This window comes from Culex pipiens, chromosome 3 (genome assembly GCF_016801865.2).
Source record: "Culex pipiens pallens isolate TS chromosome 3, TS_CPP_V2, whole genome shotgun sequence".
Lineage (NCBI taxonomy): Eukaryota > Metazoa > Arthropoda > Insecta > Diptera > Culicidae > Culex > Culex pipiens.
This window is the reverse complement of record NC_068939.1, coordinates 67,098,494-67,113,927: the sequence shown is the minus strand read 5'-3', so window position 1 is coordinate 67,113,927 and position 15,434 is coordinate 67,098,494. Positions and strand designations below refer to the sequence as shown.

Here is a 15,434-nt window from a genome sequence, read left to right as displayed (position 1 = left end):
TTTGGGCAAGGACGCTCAAAATTCGTCTGGAAACCAGTTCGCTACCCTCCCTGTGGACGTGAGCGAGAAGGAAGAATTTGAACGACGGGAAAAGTTGCCACCCATTTTTGTGAAAACATCGTCATCGGACTCGGTGCGAAAGTGGCTGACCGGATTTATCAAATCTGGTGCTTTACGAGCTTCCATTCGCTTGTGTGCTGATGGACTCAAAATTCTGCTACCTACCAGAAAGGATTACAACTACGTTCGGGATTTCCTGAACAACACCAAGATTGAATACTACAGCCATGACGATCCAGGTAAACGCCCCATAAAACAGGTACTCCGAGGCCTGTACGACATGGATGTGAATGTGTTGAAAGAAGAGCTCAAATCTCTGAAGTTGAACGTGATTGAAGTCTTCAAGATGACGAGACACAACAAGGACATCAAGTATCGTGATCAACTGTACCTGGTTCATTTGGAGAAAGGATCGACAAAGCCGTCTGAGCTGAAAGCAGTTCGGGCAATTTTCAACATCATCGTGTCTTGGGAACGTTATCGTCCAGTGCACCGTGACCTGACTCAGTGTTCGAACTGCTTGGAGTTTGGACATGGTGGAAGGAACTGTTTCATCAAGAGTCGTTGTGCAACCTGCGGAGGTGAGCACAAAACTCATGCTTGCAACACAATCAACGAAAACATCGAAGCGAAATGCTTCAATTGCGGCGGCGACCATTCTACCAAGAATCGGAGCTGCCCAAAACGTGCTGAGTTTGTAAAAATTCGGCAGCAAGCGACGACGAGGCACCAACCAAATCGTCGCAAAACACCACCAACTTTCACGGACGTGGATTTTCCTGCTTTGGCGTCACCTGGAGCGGGATCTGTTCGAGTGGTTCCAAATCTGCAGCCATTGCCGTTGAATCAGCGGCAAAAAAATGCAAAGAATACAACACCTCCAGGTTTCAGTCAGCAACCGAGGGAAAACCAACCAACATCAACGGGTGAAGGCAGTAGTGACCTGTTTTCACCACAAGAACTTCTGAACATTTTCATCGAGATGACAACAACACTGCGTGGGTGCAAAACTCGCCAGGAACAAGTAAGAACGCTTGGAGCATTCATCTTAAAATACAGTGCATAGTTTACTCGTTCTAATGATTTTGAATAATTCAAAGAATTTTTATTTTAGTTTTAAGTTAGGATTAGTTGTTAAAGTGATTTTTTTCTTTTTTTACCCAAATGTATTCGATTAACGCAAAAATGTAAAACAATTTGAAATAAATGAATGAATGTGAAAAGTTAATAATAAAACGAAAAATACAACAAAGATGAAGAGCATTTAGCCATACCACTTAGAATGTAAATGAAATGTAATTATTATAAGAATGTTCAATAAAGACATATTTAATTTAAAAAAAAAAAAGATAGGGATTTTTCGAGAAAAAACTATTTCTAGAGATGGTCACTAGGGTGCCCCTAAAAACCCCTGCTCCACAAGCAAAAACGGTTTTTTGAGTTGTTTTAAGCATCTGTGCTAATTTTGAGCGGATTTGGTTGAGATTAACCAATTGATACTCGAGCCTAAAGTTGTTGAAAAAATGTTTTTCATGCGAAAATGACTTTTTAAATCGCTAATAACTTTTCAGGATCAAGTTTTACAGCTTTGCTATGTTGTACAAAGTTGTAGAGCATTAAATTTTCAACAAAAATCTCACTTTTGGGAATATTAGGATCGAGGTAGCGCATCGTGCAGACCAAACCGTAAGAAAATTGAGTTTTTCATACATTTTTTCGATTTATCCCATACAAACTTCACCCAAAAGTATCAATGGGTAAATGTTGACCGATTTTATTGTATTTGGCCCAGAGTCCTAAAATAGCTTAAGGAACAATATTCAGCTTGTGGAGCGAGGTTTTGAGAAAAAGTCCCATATTCTGGGCACCCTAATGGTCACGCTTTGTCAGGACTTCTACAGGTAAAAAAATCTAGGTTTCTACAATTAAAAACTTGAAAATGGTAATCAGCTTAAAACTTTTTGTTATTCAATTGTTTAAATTTTTGTTTTTCCTTTAAAAAAAATGGCAGCACTTCCAAACATATTTAATACCAAATTGTGCTATAACTCTTAATATTGTATAATTTGCCATTTGAAATATATTCAATGATTTGATTTTTCATAAATATTTATATATCGCAATTAAATTTCAGATGTGAAAAATGAATTAAAACAGTCGACTTTTTTTATCTAATAAGATTTTAGTAATAATTACAACTTTGCCCAAGACACAAACCTGATCAGAAAATTCTATCAAAGAATACAGATTAGAGATTGAATATTTTAATATTCTACTTGCACAGCAACTTCCCACTAAACAGTACGACTAGAAAAAAAGTGTCCTATCCGGCCCAAAATTGGTGTGGCCAATTAAGTCGACTAACGCAAAAAAAGGGATTTAAAAAAATAATAAACCGAAAATGGCGAAATCGGGAAAAACAACTTTTTTCACTGAAACTGCGATAACTTTAAAAAATTTTCGATGACCCATTCATTTTTGGGTACCAAAGCGTCTTTAAATTACGAAATTGAAAAACATTTAAGTTTTCGCAGTTTGACTGAAAAAAAAACAGTTTTTTAGTTTTCGCCATTTTTCCGAATCTCGTCGGAAAACACAGATTTTTTTCAAGAATTAATTTCTCGGAATCCTATGTAAAAATGATATGTAAAATTGGTGGCCCATACGGCAAAGGCACGGTTCAATACGCCGAAGGTCTTGGATTCGAGTCTCGGTACCGGTACTTTTTTTTGATAGATGAACTTTTTTTGAAGATGAACCCATGAGTAAAGTACTCTCTGTAGTTTCGGGATTTATCTTCTCAGTCCGCACACAGTACCATTTTACTACCGAATCGTGCACTTTATCCTTTCGTATGCCGATGTCCAGTTCTGGGTGTGTGGTTTTTTGTCCCCTAAATCATATCAAAAAATCTCGAAAATCAAAAAAAAATTTTTTTGGGAAATTGAGTTTTTGTGAAAAAAATGTTGATGAAAAAATCCGTTACTTTTTTTCTGTGTACCTATTTTTTTCTCAATAGTCCTCAACAATACCTACAATTTTGCCGAAGACATCTAATTGATTAGAAAATTAACTCAAAAGTTAAAAATGTTTGAATATATACGTACCATTTTTGTAAAGATAGCTGCCAAAATTGTATGGAGACTTGTATGAGTGAACCAATGACACATAATAGCTTCTTTGGTCATAGGGAAGGTCCCCACAAAGTTTGAGCTAAATAAAAAAAATACAAATAAAATCCATTGCCGGTTTTGGTAGAGAGTTGTTCAGATATGAAAATTTTCAGAGGAACCTGACAAAAAACGAAATATCTTTGGTTCCAAGACAAAAAAAAACCTTTTCAAATGTAAGGCTATATTCTCTAAAGCTTTAAACTATTTTTCCTTGAAAGCCTAACTAATCACTTTTCACTTAGGAGAGCTTAAATCGGTTGAAACAGGGTGTTTTTTTTTTTAAATGTGTTTTTTGCAAAAATTCAATGAAATGCAATTTTTGGACCATCCTATTCTAGCATTGGTCACCCTAATTAACAAATAAAATAAAATACTCGTATTTTTATGTTGCCAAAGATACTCTCAGACCAATGTTAGGCCCGTCTGGACAATTTTTGTTTTTACCACCGTGCTGTTTTCGTGGGGAGCTATCTTGAATGAAAAAAAAAAAAATAAATAAAAAATTATAACAGTTGAAATAACAAGCCAGAACTTTAACTTTTCTATGGAAAAAACATTGGAAAATTCATTGTTCATTAGGGTCCCATCACTAGGCTTAATTCCGAATTTTAGCAATCATTTTTATATGCTTCCTCATTATTTTATATTTGCGACTTCTGTTTAGTTTTAAATTATCGGTAAAAGAGTAAATGCAATTCAAAAACTTCCGTCCACAACTGTAAACTGCACCGACGAATGGCCACGTCGGTGATCATGAGCTACTGGCGGGACAGTTGAACTGAGCAGTTCTCTAGGATTTCGGTCATTCGATTTTTTTTGTATTTTTTAATCCGACTGAAACTTTTTTGGTGCCTTCGGTATGCCCAAAGAAGCCATTTTGCATCATTAGTTTGTCCATATAATTTTCCATACAAATTCGGCAGCTGTCCATACAAAAATGATGTATGAAAATTCAAAAATCTGTATCTTTTGAAGGAATTTTTTGATCGATTTGGTGTCTTCGGCAAAGTTGTAGGTATGGATACGGACTACACTGGAAAAAAATAATACACGGTAAAAAAAATTTGGTGATTTTTTTATTTAACTTTTTATCACTAAAACTTGATTTACAAAAAAACACTATTTTTAATTTTTTTTATTTTTTGATATGTTTTAGAAGGCATAAAATGCCAACTTTTCAGAAATTTCCAGGTTGTGCAAAAAATCACTGACCGAGTTATGATTTTTTTAATCAATACTGATTTTTTCAAAAAATCGAAATTTTGGTCGTAAAAATTTTTCAACTTCATTTTTCGATGTAAAATCAAATTTGCAATCAAAAAGTACTTTACTGAAATTTTGATAAAGTGCACCGTTTTCAAGTTATAGCCATATTTAAGTGACTTTTTTGAAAATAGTCGCAGTTTTTCATTTTTTTAAATTAGTGCACATGTTTGCCCAGTTTTGAAAAAAATATTTTTGAAAAGCTGAGAAAATTCTCTATATTTTGCTTATTTGGACTTTGTTGATACGACCTTTAGTTGCTGAGATATTGCAATGCAAAGGTTTAAAAACAGGAAAATTGATGTTTTCTAAGTTTCACCCAAACAACCCACCATTTTCTATCGTCAATATCTCAGCAACTAATGGTCCGATTTTCAATGTTAATATATGAAACATTTGTGAAATTTTCCGATCTCTTCGAAAAAAATATTTTTGGAATTTTCAAATCAAGACTAACATTTCACAAAGGCCAAACATTCAATATTACGCCCTTTTAAAATGTTTGTCTTGATTTGAAAATTCCAAAAATATTTTTTTCGAAAAGATCGGAAAATTTCACAATTGTTTCATATATTAACATTGAAAATCGGACCATTAGTTGCTGAGATATTGACGATAGAAAATGGTGGGTTGTTTGGGTGAAACTTAGAAAACATCAATTTTCCTGTTTTTAAACCTTTGCATTGCAATATCTCAGCAACTAAAGGTCGTATCAACAAAGTCCAAATAAGCAAAATATAGAGAATTTTCTCAGCTTTTCAAAAATATTTTTTTCAAAACTGGGCAAACATGTGCACTAATTTAAAAAAATGAAAAACTGCGACTATTTTCAAAAAAGTCACTTAAATATGGCTATAACTTGAAAACGGTGCACTTTATCAAAATTTCAGTAAAGTACTTTTTGATTGCAAATTTGATTTTACATCGAAAAATGAAGTTGAAAAATTTTTACGACCAAAATTTCGATTTTTTGAAAAAATCAGTATTGATTAAAAAATTCATAACTCGGTCAGTGATTTTTTGCACAACCTGGAAATTTCTGAAAAGTTGGCATTTTATGTCTTCTAAAACATATCAAAAAATAAAAAAAATTAAAAATAGTGTTTTTTTGTAAATCAAGTTTTAGTGATAAAAAGTTAAATAAAAAAATCACCAAATTTTTTTTTACCGTGTATTATTTTTTCCAGTGTAGTCCGTATCCATACCTACAACTTTGCCGAAGACACCAAATCGATCAAAAAATTCCTTCAAAAGATACAGATTTTTGAATTTTCATACATCATTTTTGTATGGACAGCTGCCGAATTTGTATGGAAAATTATATGGACAAACTAATGATGCAAAATGGCTTCTTTGGGCATACCGAAGGCACCAAAAAAGTTTCAGCCGGATTAAAAAATACAAAAATTAAAATTGAAGAAAAAAGACCGATTTCGTAGAGAATTGCTCAACTACGTGGCATGGGGTGTTGATTTAGCATTGTTTCATTTTCCGGTAGGTTCTTCCTGGTGGCTGGTGCTAGCGAGCGGTCGCACCTGCCGTGGTGTGCTTGGCCTGGCTGGCACACGTCTCGTTCTGTGCGGGCAAATATTTGTTCAGTAAATTTAATTCCAAGTGCCGCGCGACGACCGCCGACCAAAGCCATTCTGTCAGCGGTTGGCCCGGTCAAAGCCAGGATGAGCGCTCAAACAGTTGGAGCTGGTCGGGATAATTAAAGCTTTAACAGATATATTTTGAATAAAATGTTGAATTTCATGTTCAGATATTTGCTTTTTTATGTGGTTATGTAGTTCCACAAACTCACCGGGTACGTCGTGCGGCTCTGCCAGGAAAACTGCAAATCGTCCACGCCGGTCTTCATCGGAATCACGAAGCTCATGGCGTAGTCGTTAATGGCCCCGTCGCGGACGTAGAACAGATCCACCTCGATGCCTGCCAAGAAAAGCAAGAAAAAAAAATAGGTTAGGAAAGGTATAAAAATGAATATTTTAGACGCCGAAACGCCCTCCTCTCGAGCGCATTCACGAGAGAAATACATTAAAAACAAATTTATCATGATAAAGTTGGGTGACGGACGGGGAGTTGAACGGGAAATATTTCCTCTTGAACTCGTCTTCCCTTTGCTGCTGCAGCACGGCACAGTTGGGAACTTTTGTTATACTGTTGCTGCTGCCCTGCCGACCTGAAAGCTCTGACACTAAAGTGCAAAAATCTCTCCACTTTTCCCGCATTTTTCCCCGCTGTTCAACAATCGAAAGTTCAAAAGTGGAGACGTGTTGTCAGCAAATATTTTCTCATTAGTTGGCCTGAAGTTGGCTCTCTCTCATAGACACACAACATAGACTTGGGTAAAGGTTTTGAAGGGTGCTTCTTTGGGTGGCCTCTTTTTGCCGGTGGGTAGTTATTTCCCAAAAAGTGTCATGATTGGCGTTGGTCATGACTTCTGATAGCTTTTAGCGCGACTTTGCGAAAAATCAAGAATATCTGTTTGTGATTCATATGGAATGTACGACAAAAGTGGGTGTACCGTCAGTGGGGGTGACATTGGGTCTGGGGGGTGAGATTGGGTCAAAGTGATTTTTTACGGATTTTACCATTTCTCAGATTCTTTTCAATGAAACTGAATTCTGTTAAAAGGGTTGTGTAGGGGACATCTTAAGATGACTTCGCTGAAAAAAAATCGTTCCTAGAACATATCCTGTTATTTTGGCAGATGTCTAAAGTTGGGGTACGTTTTTGGCCAAAAATGACCTCTCGAAAAATCATTTTTCTAATATTTTTGTTAGAATTGCTCGAAAACTACCCAAGTGTTTGAAAATCTCCACTTCAAACATTGTAGCGTGTCAATACGATACCCTCGAACAAGAAACGCTGTTGGATGACTTGTTTTTACCATATCTTTGTATTTCAGCATCATTTTAGTTTCATTTGACCCAATGTCACCCCCTCTAAGGGGTGAGATTGGGTCAATTTTCAAACAATTGGCATTTAAGGTAGTGTTCATCAAAATCGACCATATTTTGGGAAAATGTTAGTAAACTATCTAAGAACAAATCTACGTTAAAAGATTTTCGATGTTATTTAAATTGTTTTTGTTATTAAGAAATTTCGAGAGGTGTTTCGTTTTTTGACCCATAGTCACCCCCACTGACGGTACTATAAGTTCTGGTTATTTTAATTTAAAATTGAAATAGGGTAATTCTCCACCAACTCACACAGCAGTTGCCCCGACCCCTCTTCGATTTGCGTGAAACTTTGTCCTAAGGGGTAACTTTTGTCCCTGATCACGAATCCGAGGTCCGTTTTTTGATATCTCGTGACGGAGGGGCGGTACGACCCCTTCGATTTTTGAACATGCGAAAAAAGAGGTTTTTTTCAATAATATGCAGCCTGAAACGGTGATGAGATAGAAATTTGGTGTCAAAGGGACTTTTATGTAAAATTAGACGCCCAATTTGATGGCGTACTCAGAATTCCGAAAAAACGTATTTTTCATCGAAAAAAACACTAAAAAAGTTTTAAAAATTGTCCCATTTTCCGTTACTCGACTGTAAAAATTTTTGGAACATGTCATTTGATGGGAAATTTAATGTACTTTTCAAATCTACATTGACCCAGAAGGGTCATTTTTTCATTTAGAACAAAATTTTTATTTTAAAATTTCGTGTTTTTTCTAACTTTGCAGGGTTGTTTTTTAGAGTGTAACAATGTTCTACAAAGTTGTAGAGCAGACAATGGAGCACCCGCAGTCGAGCAGTCGACATTGTAGAAAAAAGCAAAAACTGCTCGAATGGAAGTGCTCCATTACACAAATTTTGATATAAAGACATAAGGGGTTTGCTTATAAACATTACGAGTTATCGCGATTTTACGAAAAAAAGTTTTGAAAAAGTTGGTCATCATCGATCATGGCCGTTCATGGTCACTCGCGACAGACACGGACGACGAAACAAAGAGAAACGCAAAAAGTTACTTTTTCAAAACTTTTTTTTTGTAAAATCGCGATAACTCGTGATGTTTATTAGCAAACCCCTTATGTCTATATATCAAAATTTTTGTAATTGTCTGCTCTTAAACTTTGTAGAACATTGTTACACTCTAAAAAATAACCCTGCAAAGTTAGAAAAAACACGAAATTTTAAAATTAAAAAATTTGTTCTAAATGAAAAAATGACCCTTCTGGGTCAATGTAGATTCGAAAAGTACATTAAATTTCCCATAAAATGACATGTGTGTGTGTGTGTGTGCAACCAACCAAACGGGACCACGCGGTCACTTCTTACAAATTGAGTTGTTTCCATGTATTTTTTTTTTTTTTAGATCTTCATTCTATACATACAAATAACTCGCATAGGCATTTGGAAGGTGTTAGCTCTGCCGAGCTTTGGTGACCCATTTCTACGCTGGCTAGCCGAGCGCGAGGTCCTTCAGCTTTTATCGACAAGCCCCGCCCTGAAGAACGTTTGCATCAATCGGGTTCAAACGTTATTTAGAACTTCCGAACCCTTGTCAAATGGACAAGGACCCAGCGCGTATATAGTTTGTTAGTAACAGTATTCCTAATTCCAAGCGTTGTTCACCATGCCGTGATGGCCTTGTGGTTAGCATTTTTGCTTACCAATCCAAAGGACGGGGGATCGAACCCCGACTCGGGCGATTTTGATTTTTCGTTCATGTTCAGTGTTTCAAGATTAATATTTCCTATACTTTCTCGTTGGGAGCAGATGGGAATCGAACCCAGGACCATTCGCTTAGAAAGCGAACACCGTAACCAGTCAGCCACGGCCGCTCCAGTAAATTTCCCATAAAATGACATGTTCCAAAATTGTTTTACAGTCGAGTAACGGAAAATGGAACAATTTTTAAAACTTTTTAAGTGTTTTTTTCGATGAAAAATACGTTTTTTCGGAATTCTGTGTACGCCATCAAATCGGGCGTCGAATTTTACATAAAAGTCCCTTTGACACCAAATTTCTATCCCATCACCGTTTCAGGCTGCAAATTATTGAAAAACACCTCTTTTATCGCCTGTTCAAAAATGGAAGGGGTCGTACCGCCCCTCCGTCACGAGATATCAAAAAACGGACCTCGGATTCGTGATCAGGGACAAAAGTTACCCCTTAGGACAAAGTTTCGCGCAAATCGAAGAGGGGTCGGGGCAACTTTTCCCAATTTCGTGTGAGTTGGTAGAGAATTACCCAATAATCAAATCAGGAAATGTTTGAGTCAGTCACATCATATTTTAAGAAATTGGGCAAATGCCTTTTTATATTGAACAAAAACTTATACTTTAAATGCTCTTATAATTTTCTGATCTTTACAATGTAATTGGTTCGAAAATATTTCCAAATGTATTGATGTGTTAAACAAACAAAAGACAAAAATGATGTGATAAATAAATAGCTTTTAATTAAATACTCTAACATTTGGGGCAATTCTCAACCTAAAGCGGAAATGAGAAAATCAACCTTTTTGTCACAAAAAATCAATTTCACATTTTTTTTTTCTGAACATATATCTAATAAAATAAAAAAAATACACTTTCAAAAAATCACTCTAGACTCCTCGACGAAATGTTTCGACAGAACCCGCAAAACGTCAGGAAAAAGCTCTTATTTCTTAATGGCAAATATCAGACCTGTCGATGTTGGGATGTCATCATGTCTAAATATGTTTGTGATGAAAATTTTATGCTCTATATAGCTGAAGTTTTAATTAACTCCTTGTCATGGTCATGGAAAATTATTTATTATGAATTAATTATGAAAAAACAGGATGGCAGCAAGAGTCAGTTTCTGGACATTTTAGTGAAAAAGCCTTAAATCATATTGTGAATTCATACTTTTGAGGATAAAGAACAACATATTCTGATCACCTAAATGACCAGAAATTGACTAAGACTTCAGACCTAGAAAGTAATCTGATTTTATTTTCAATTTTTTTTAATGGAGTTTTCAAGATTTTCTGTATTATCATGTGGGGCAAATTGGAACTGATGGGTCAAATTTGCTGTTAAATATTATAGACTTCTTACTAAACAATATTTGATTTTTTTTTGATAGGTTTTGCATTGAATAGACACTAAAAAGTAAATGTTAAGTATCGGAAAAGGATTTTTTTTTTTCAAAATTATTTGTTTTCGTCAAATCTTACTATTTTTGAAAACTAATGATTGCAAAACAACTGAACTAGTGCAAAATGCATTTTTAAACACTTTTTGCATTCAAATATTGAGACTATGGCTTGTTATTTCAATTATATTCAGAACTTACATTTATAAAATGCTTGAAATCCAATCAAAAATTTGTTAAAAAATTTCATCATAATGTAACAATGAATTTATAAAAGCAAATAAATAGCATCTTAAAAAAACATTTTTATCAAAACGTCATTCAAAAAATCATCCAAATTGGTTGCATCATGTCATCATGCTAGAGTTAACTGGTAAAATTAATTATTAAAAAAAGCCAGAAATTTGTAATAAAGCTATTATTGGATGCATCATTGCTTAATTCTGGATCATTTAAGCTAAACAGAAAAAAATATTTCTGTAAATTTACATTATTTATCATGTGAGCAATTCTCTACGAAATCGGTCTTTTTTCTTCAATTTTAATTTTTGTATTTTTTAATCCGGCTGAAACTTTTTTGGTGCCTTCGGTATGCCCAAAGAAGCCATTTTGAATCATTAGTTTGTCCATATAATTTTCCATACAAATTCGGCAGCTGTCCATACAAAAATGATGTATGAAAATTCAAAAATCTGTATCTTTTGAAGGAATTTTTTGATCGATTTGGTGTCTTCGGCAAAGTTGTAGGTATGGATACGGACTACACTGGAAAAAATAATACACGGTAAAAAAAATTCGGTGATTTTTTTATTTAACTTTTTATCACTAAAACTTGATTTACAAAAAAACACTATTTTTAATTTTTTTTATTTTTTGATATGTTTTAGAAGACATAAAATGCCAACTTTTCAGAAATTTCCAGGTTGTGCAAAAAATCACTGACCGAGTTATGAATTTTTTAATCAATACTGATTTTTTCAAAAAATCGAAATTTTGATCGTAAAAATTTTTCAACTTCATTTTTCGATGTAAAATCAAATTTGCAATCAAAAAGTACTTTACTAAAATTTTGATAAAGTGCACCGTTTTCAAGTTATAGCCATATTTAAGTGACTTTTTTGAAAATAGTCGCAGTTTTTCATTTTTTTAAATTAGTGCACATGTTTGCCCAGTTTTGAAAAAAATATTTTTGAAAAGCTGAGAAAATTCTCTATATTTTGCTTATTCGGACTATGTTGATACGACCTTTAGTTGCTGAGATATTGCAATGCAAAGGTTTAAAAACAGGAAAATTGATGTTTTCTAAGTTTCACCCAAACAACCCACCATTTTCTATCGTCAATATCTCAGCAACTAATGGTCCGATTTTCAATGTTAATATATGAAACAATTGTGAAATTTTCCGATCTTTTCGAAAAAAATATTTTTGGAATTTTCAAATCAAGACAAACATTTTAAAAGGGCGTAATATTGAATGTTTGGCCTTTGTGAAATGTTAGTCTTGATTTGAAAATTCCAAAAATATTTTTTTCGAAGAGATCGGAAAATTTCACAAATGTTTCATATATTAACATTGAAAATCGGACCATTAGTTGCTGAGATATTGACGATAGAAAATGGTGGGTTGTTTGGGTGAAACTTAGAAAACATCAATTTTCCTGTTTTTAAACCTTTGCATTGCAATATCTCAGCAACTAAAGGTCGTATCAACAAAGTCCAAATAAGCAAAATATAGAGAATTTTCTCAGCTTTTCAAAAATATTTTTTTCAAAACTGGGCAAACATGTGCACTAATTTAAAAAAATGAAAAACTGCGACTATTTTCAAAAAAGTCACTTAAATATGGCTATAACTTGAAAACGGTGCACTTTATCAAAATTTTAGTAAAGTACTTTTTGATTGCAAATTTGATTTTACATCGAAAAATGAAGTTGAAAAATTTTTACGACCAAAATTTCGATTTTTTGAAAAAATCAGTATTGATTAAAAAATTCATAACTCGGTCAGTGATTTTTTGCACAACCTGGAAATTTCTGAAAAGTTGGCATTTTATGCCTTCTAAAACATATCAAAAAATAAAAAAAATTAAAAATAGTGTTTTTTTGTAAATCAAGTTTTAGTGATAAAAAGTTAAATAAAAAAATCACCAAATTTTTTTTACCGTGTATTATTTTTTTCCAGTGTAGTCCGTATCCATACCTACAACTTTGCCGAAGACACCAAATCGATCAAAAAATTCCTTCAAAAGATACAGATTTTTGAATTTTCATACATCATTTTTGTATGGACAGCTGCCGAATTTGTATGGAAAATTATATGGACAAACTAATGATGCAAAATGGCTTCTTTGGGCATACCGAAGGCACCAAAAAAGTTTCAGTCGGATTAAAAAATACAAAAAAAATCGAATGACCGAAATCCTAGAGAACTGCTCATGTACTAAAAGGTATCATGATATAAGATGTATATTTAAATTTGGTTAATTGGAAATTTACATTAGATTCATTGGAGATTTACATTAGTTTTGAAAATTTACATTGGTTTTGGAATTTACATTAGTTTTGAAATTTACATTATTTCAAATCAACTAATTCTGATTGGCCATTGGGAATGAGAAGCTCGACTTGGATTGCAGCAGGAAAAGGGTGTGGCCTATGTTCTATTTTAAAATAAGTGAAGCGGGCAGCAAAAGGAAATTATGATTTTAAAAATTTGTTTCACAGGTAGGGGACACTTTCTCGTCGACGGCTAAGTGGAATAACGCTGGACTGGAATCGAACGGACGACGGGTAGAATGTTCGATGTTACTGCTGCTACCCGCTGCTGACTGAGCCATCTTCGCATTTTATAAATGAACTTGTTCAGGGCGAGGCTCAGGCAGTGGGCCAGCGAAGTATGAAGCGATAGAAAGAGAACCAAATATCACTTTTTTTAGTTCGGGTAGTTTTGAAGTCAACGTTTGGCAGAAATACATTGGATATATGATTTACATTAAATAGGAATTTACAGGAAGCCGAACACGGGTAGAAATTCATCAGATTTGTGTTTCCATGCTCAACGTTTCCATTAGATTCATGATTTACATTAGATTTAGATTTACATTGGAGTAATTTCCATGACTTTTTACTCTTTACATCATATTTCAACATTACATTGAGTGAGTTTACATAAGAAACAGTAATTACGTGCTGTGTAAATTTACATATTTTTTTCTGTGTATCTGAAACCAATTCTGATGCTGACTGAATCATCTCATTGGTTGCTTTATTTAGACCTTTTATCAACTGCAAGAATGACACAATGCTGATCCTTGGTATTGAAACATACAACTTTAATAATGTTTTTAAATGTTTTTAAATATTTCAGAAACATCTTTATGTGTTCAACACTTTCAAATTGTCGGTATATTAATCTTAGCATTTATGTAAAGTTGGTCTTCGATGATCATGTCCGTTCAAGGCCACCCGCTACAGACACGAACTACTAATCAAAGAGAAGTAAAAAAAGTTAATTTTTCAAAACATTTTTTCGTAAAGTCACGAAAACTCGTGATGGTGACAAACAAAGCCCTCATGTTTCAAAATCAAAATTTTTGTTATTGTCTACCCTAAAATTTTATAGAACATTGCTACACTCTAAAAACAACCCTGCAAAATTACAGAAAAACACGAAACTTCAAAATGAAAATTTATGTTATACCTAAATGAAAAAATATCCTTTTGGGTCAATGTAGATTTGAAAAGTACAATAAATGTCCCTTAAAATGACGTGTCCAAAAAAATACAGTTGGCAAATTTTTGATACATTTTTTGTATTTTTTTTTATGAAACATATGTTTTTTTCGGAATTCAGAGTATGCAATCAAATCAGGCCTCCAATCTTACATATAGGTCCAGCGATGGAAGAATCATCATCATAAGAAAATCGTTTGACACTCATCAAGAGAAAAAAAAATAAGAAGGGAACATAACGTCATGATTCGAATTCCCGGACGCTTCGAAACCCGGACACTTCATCTTGTTTTATCAATTATTTGGATATAAGTTAGCATTATGAATGTCAAAACTGTGTTATTTGATGAATTCCAACATTAACTTTCATTTAAAGTTTGTTTGAACGCTGTAGTTAATGCCAAAACAATTAAATACAACAAAATTATAAGTTTACCAAAAATGCGAAACATTTCACTTGAAATATTTCATAGGCGTTCGAAGCACCGAGAAGGCAAAGCAGAAATTTATGTTTTCGATTTCCTCAAATTCTAGCAAACTTTTATATAAAAAATAGATTGTTTTGATGTTAACTGCTTATTTGAGACCTAAAGAATGTCATTCACTAACATTTCAGTCCAAATTCATGCGATTCATATCGAGTGTCCGGAATTCGAAGCAAAAGTGTTCGGATTTCGAATCAGCTTTTATCAGTGTCCGGGATTCGAAGCACAACAAGTCATTTTAATTTTAAAATTGTGATGAAAAATTGTTAGAAAAGACATATTTTGCATGCATTTTCATGAAACTGACTGTTTGCACTACATCCTGATGTTATTTCTACATTTCCAACTTATTACATGATTTTTTGTCAGCTATAACAAAAATGATATGCTACTAAGTGTCCGGATTTCGAATCATGACGTTAGCTCTCCTCTCTCGCGCACGAAACTCGAAACGTTAAACGTCGAAAGATGACTTTTCACTGTTTGTAGATGGGTAATGCATGTAAGCAAAACTAAATAATTATTTTTAAGTTGTGCTAAAAAGGAAATTCTCAAAAAATCTTCAACGGGTTGATGTTTTACTAGAAGTTTTTAAGCCAACCTCTTTTGCATGTTCGCCCTCCTCTCTCTTACGCGGGTTAATAAAGTTCG

General features: G+C 33.9%; 1 protein-coding gene across 1 annotated transcript in view; it reads right to left on the bottom strand.

The window, feature by feature from the left end:
- Nucleotides 1–15,434, bottom strand: part of LOC120420924 (tyrosine-protein kinase Drl) — a 167,858-nt gene that overhangs the window by 116,768 nt on the left and 35,656 nt on the right. Inside the window, exon 2 of the mRNA XM_039584053.2 lies at nucleotides 6,301–6,428. Within this exon, the coding sequence (XP_039439987.1) occupies nucleotides 6,301–6,428 (128 nt within the window). The remainder of the gene's footprint in view (nucleotides 1–6,300; nucleotides 6,429–15,434) is intronic.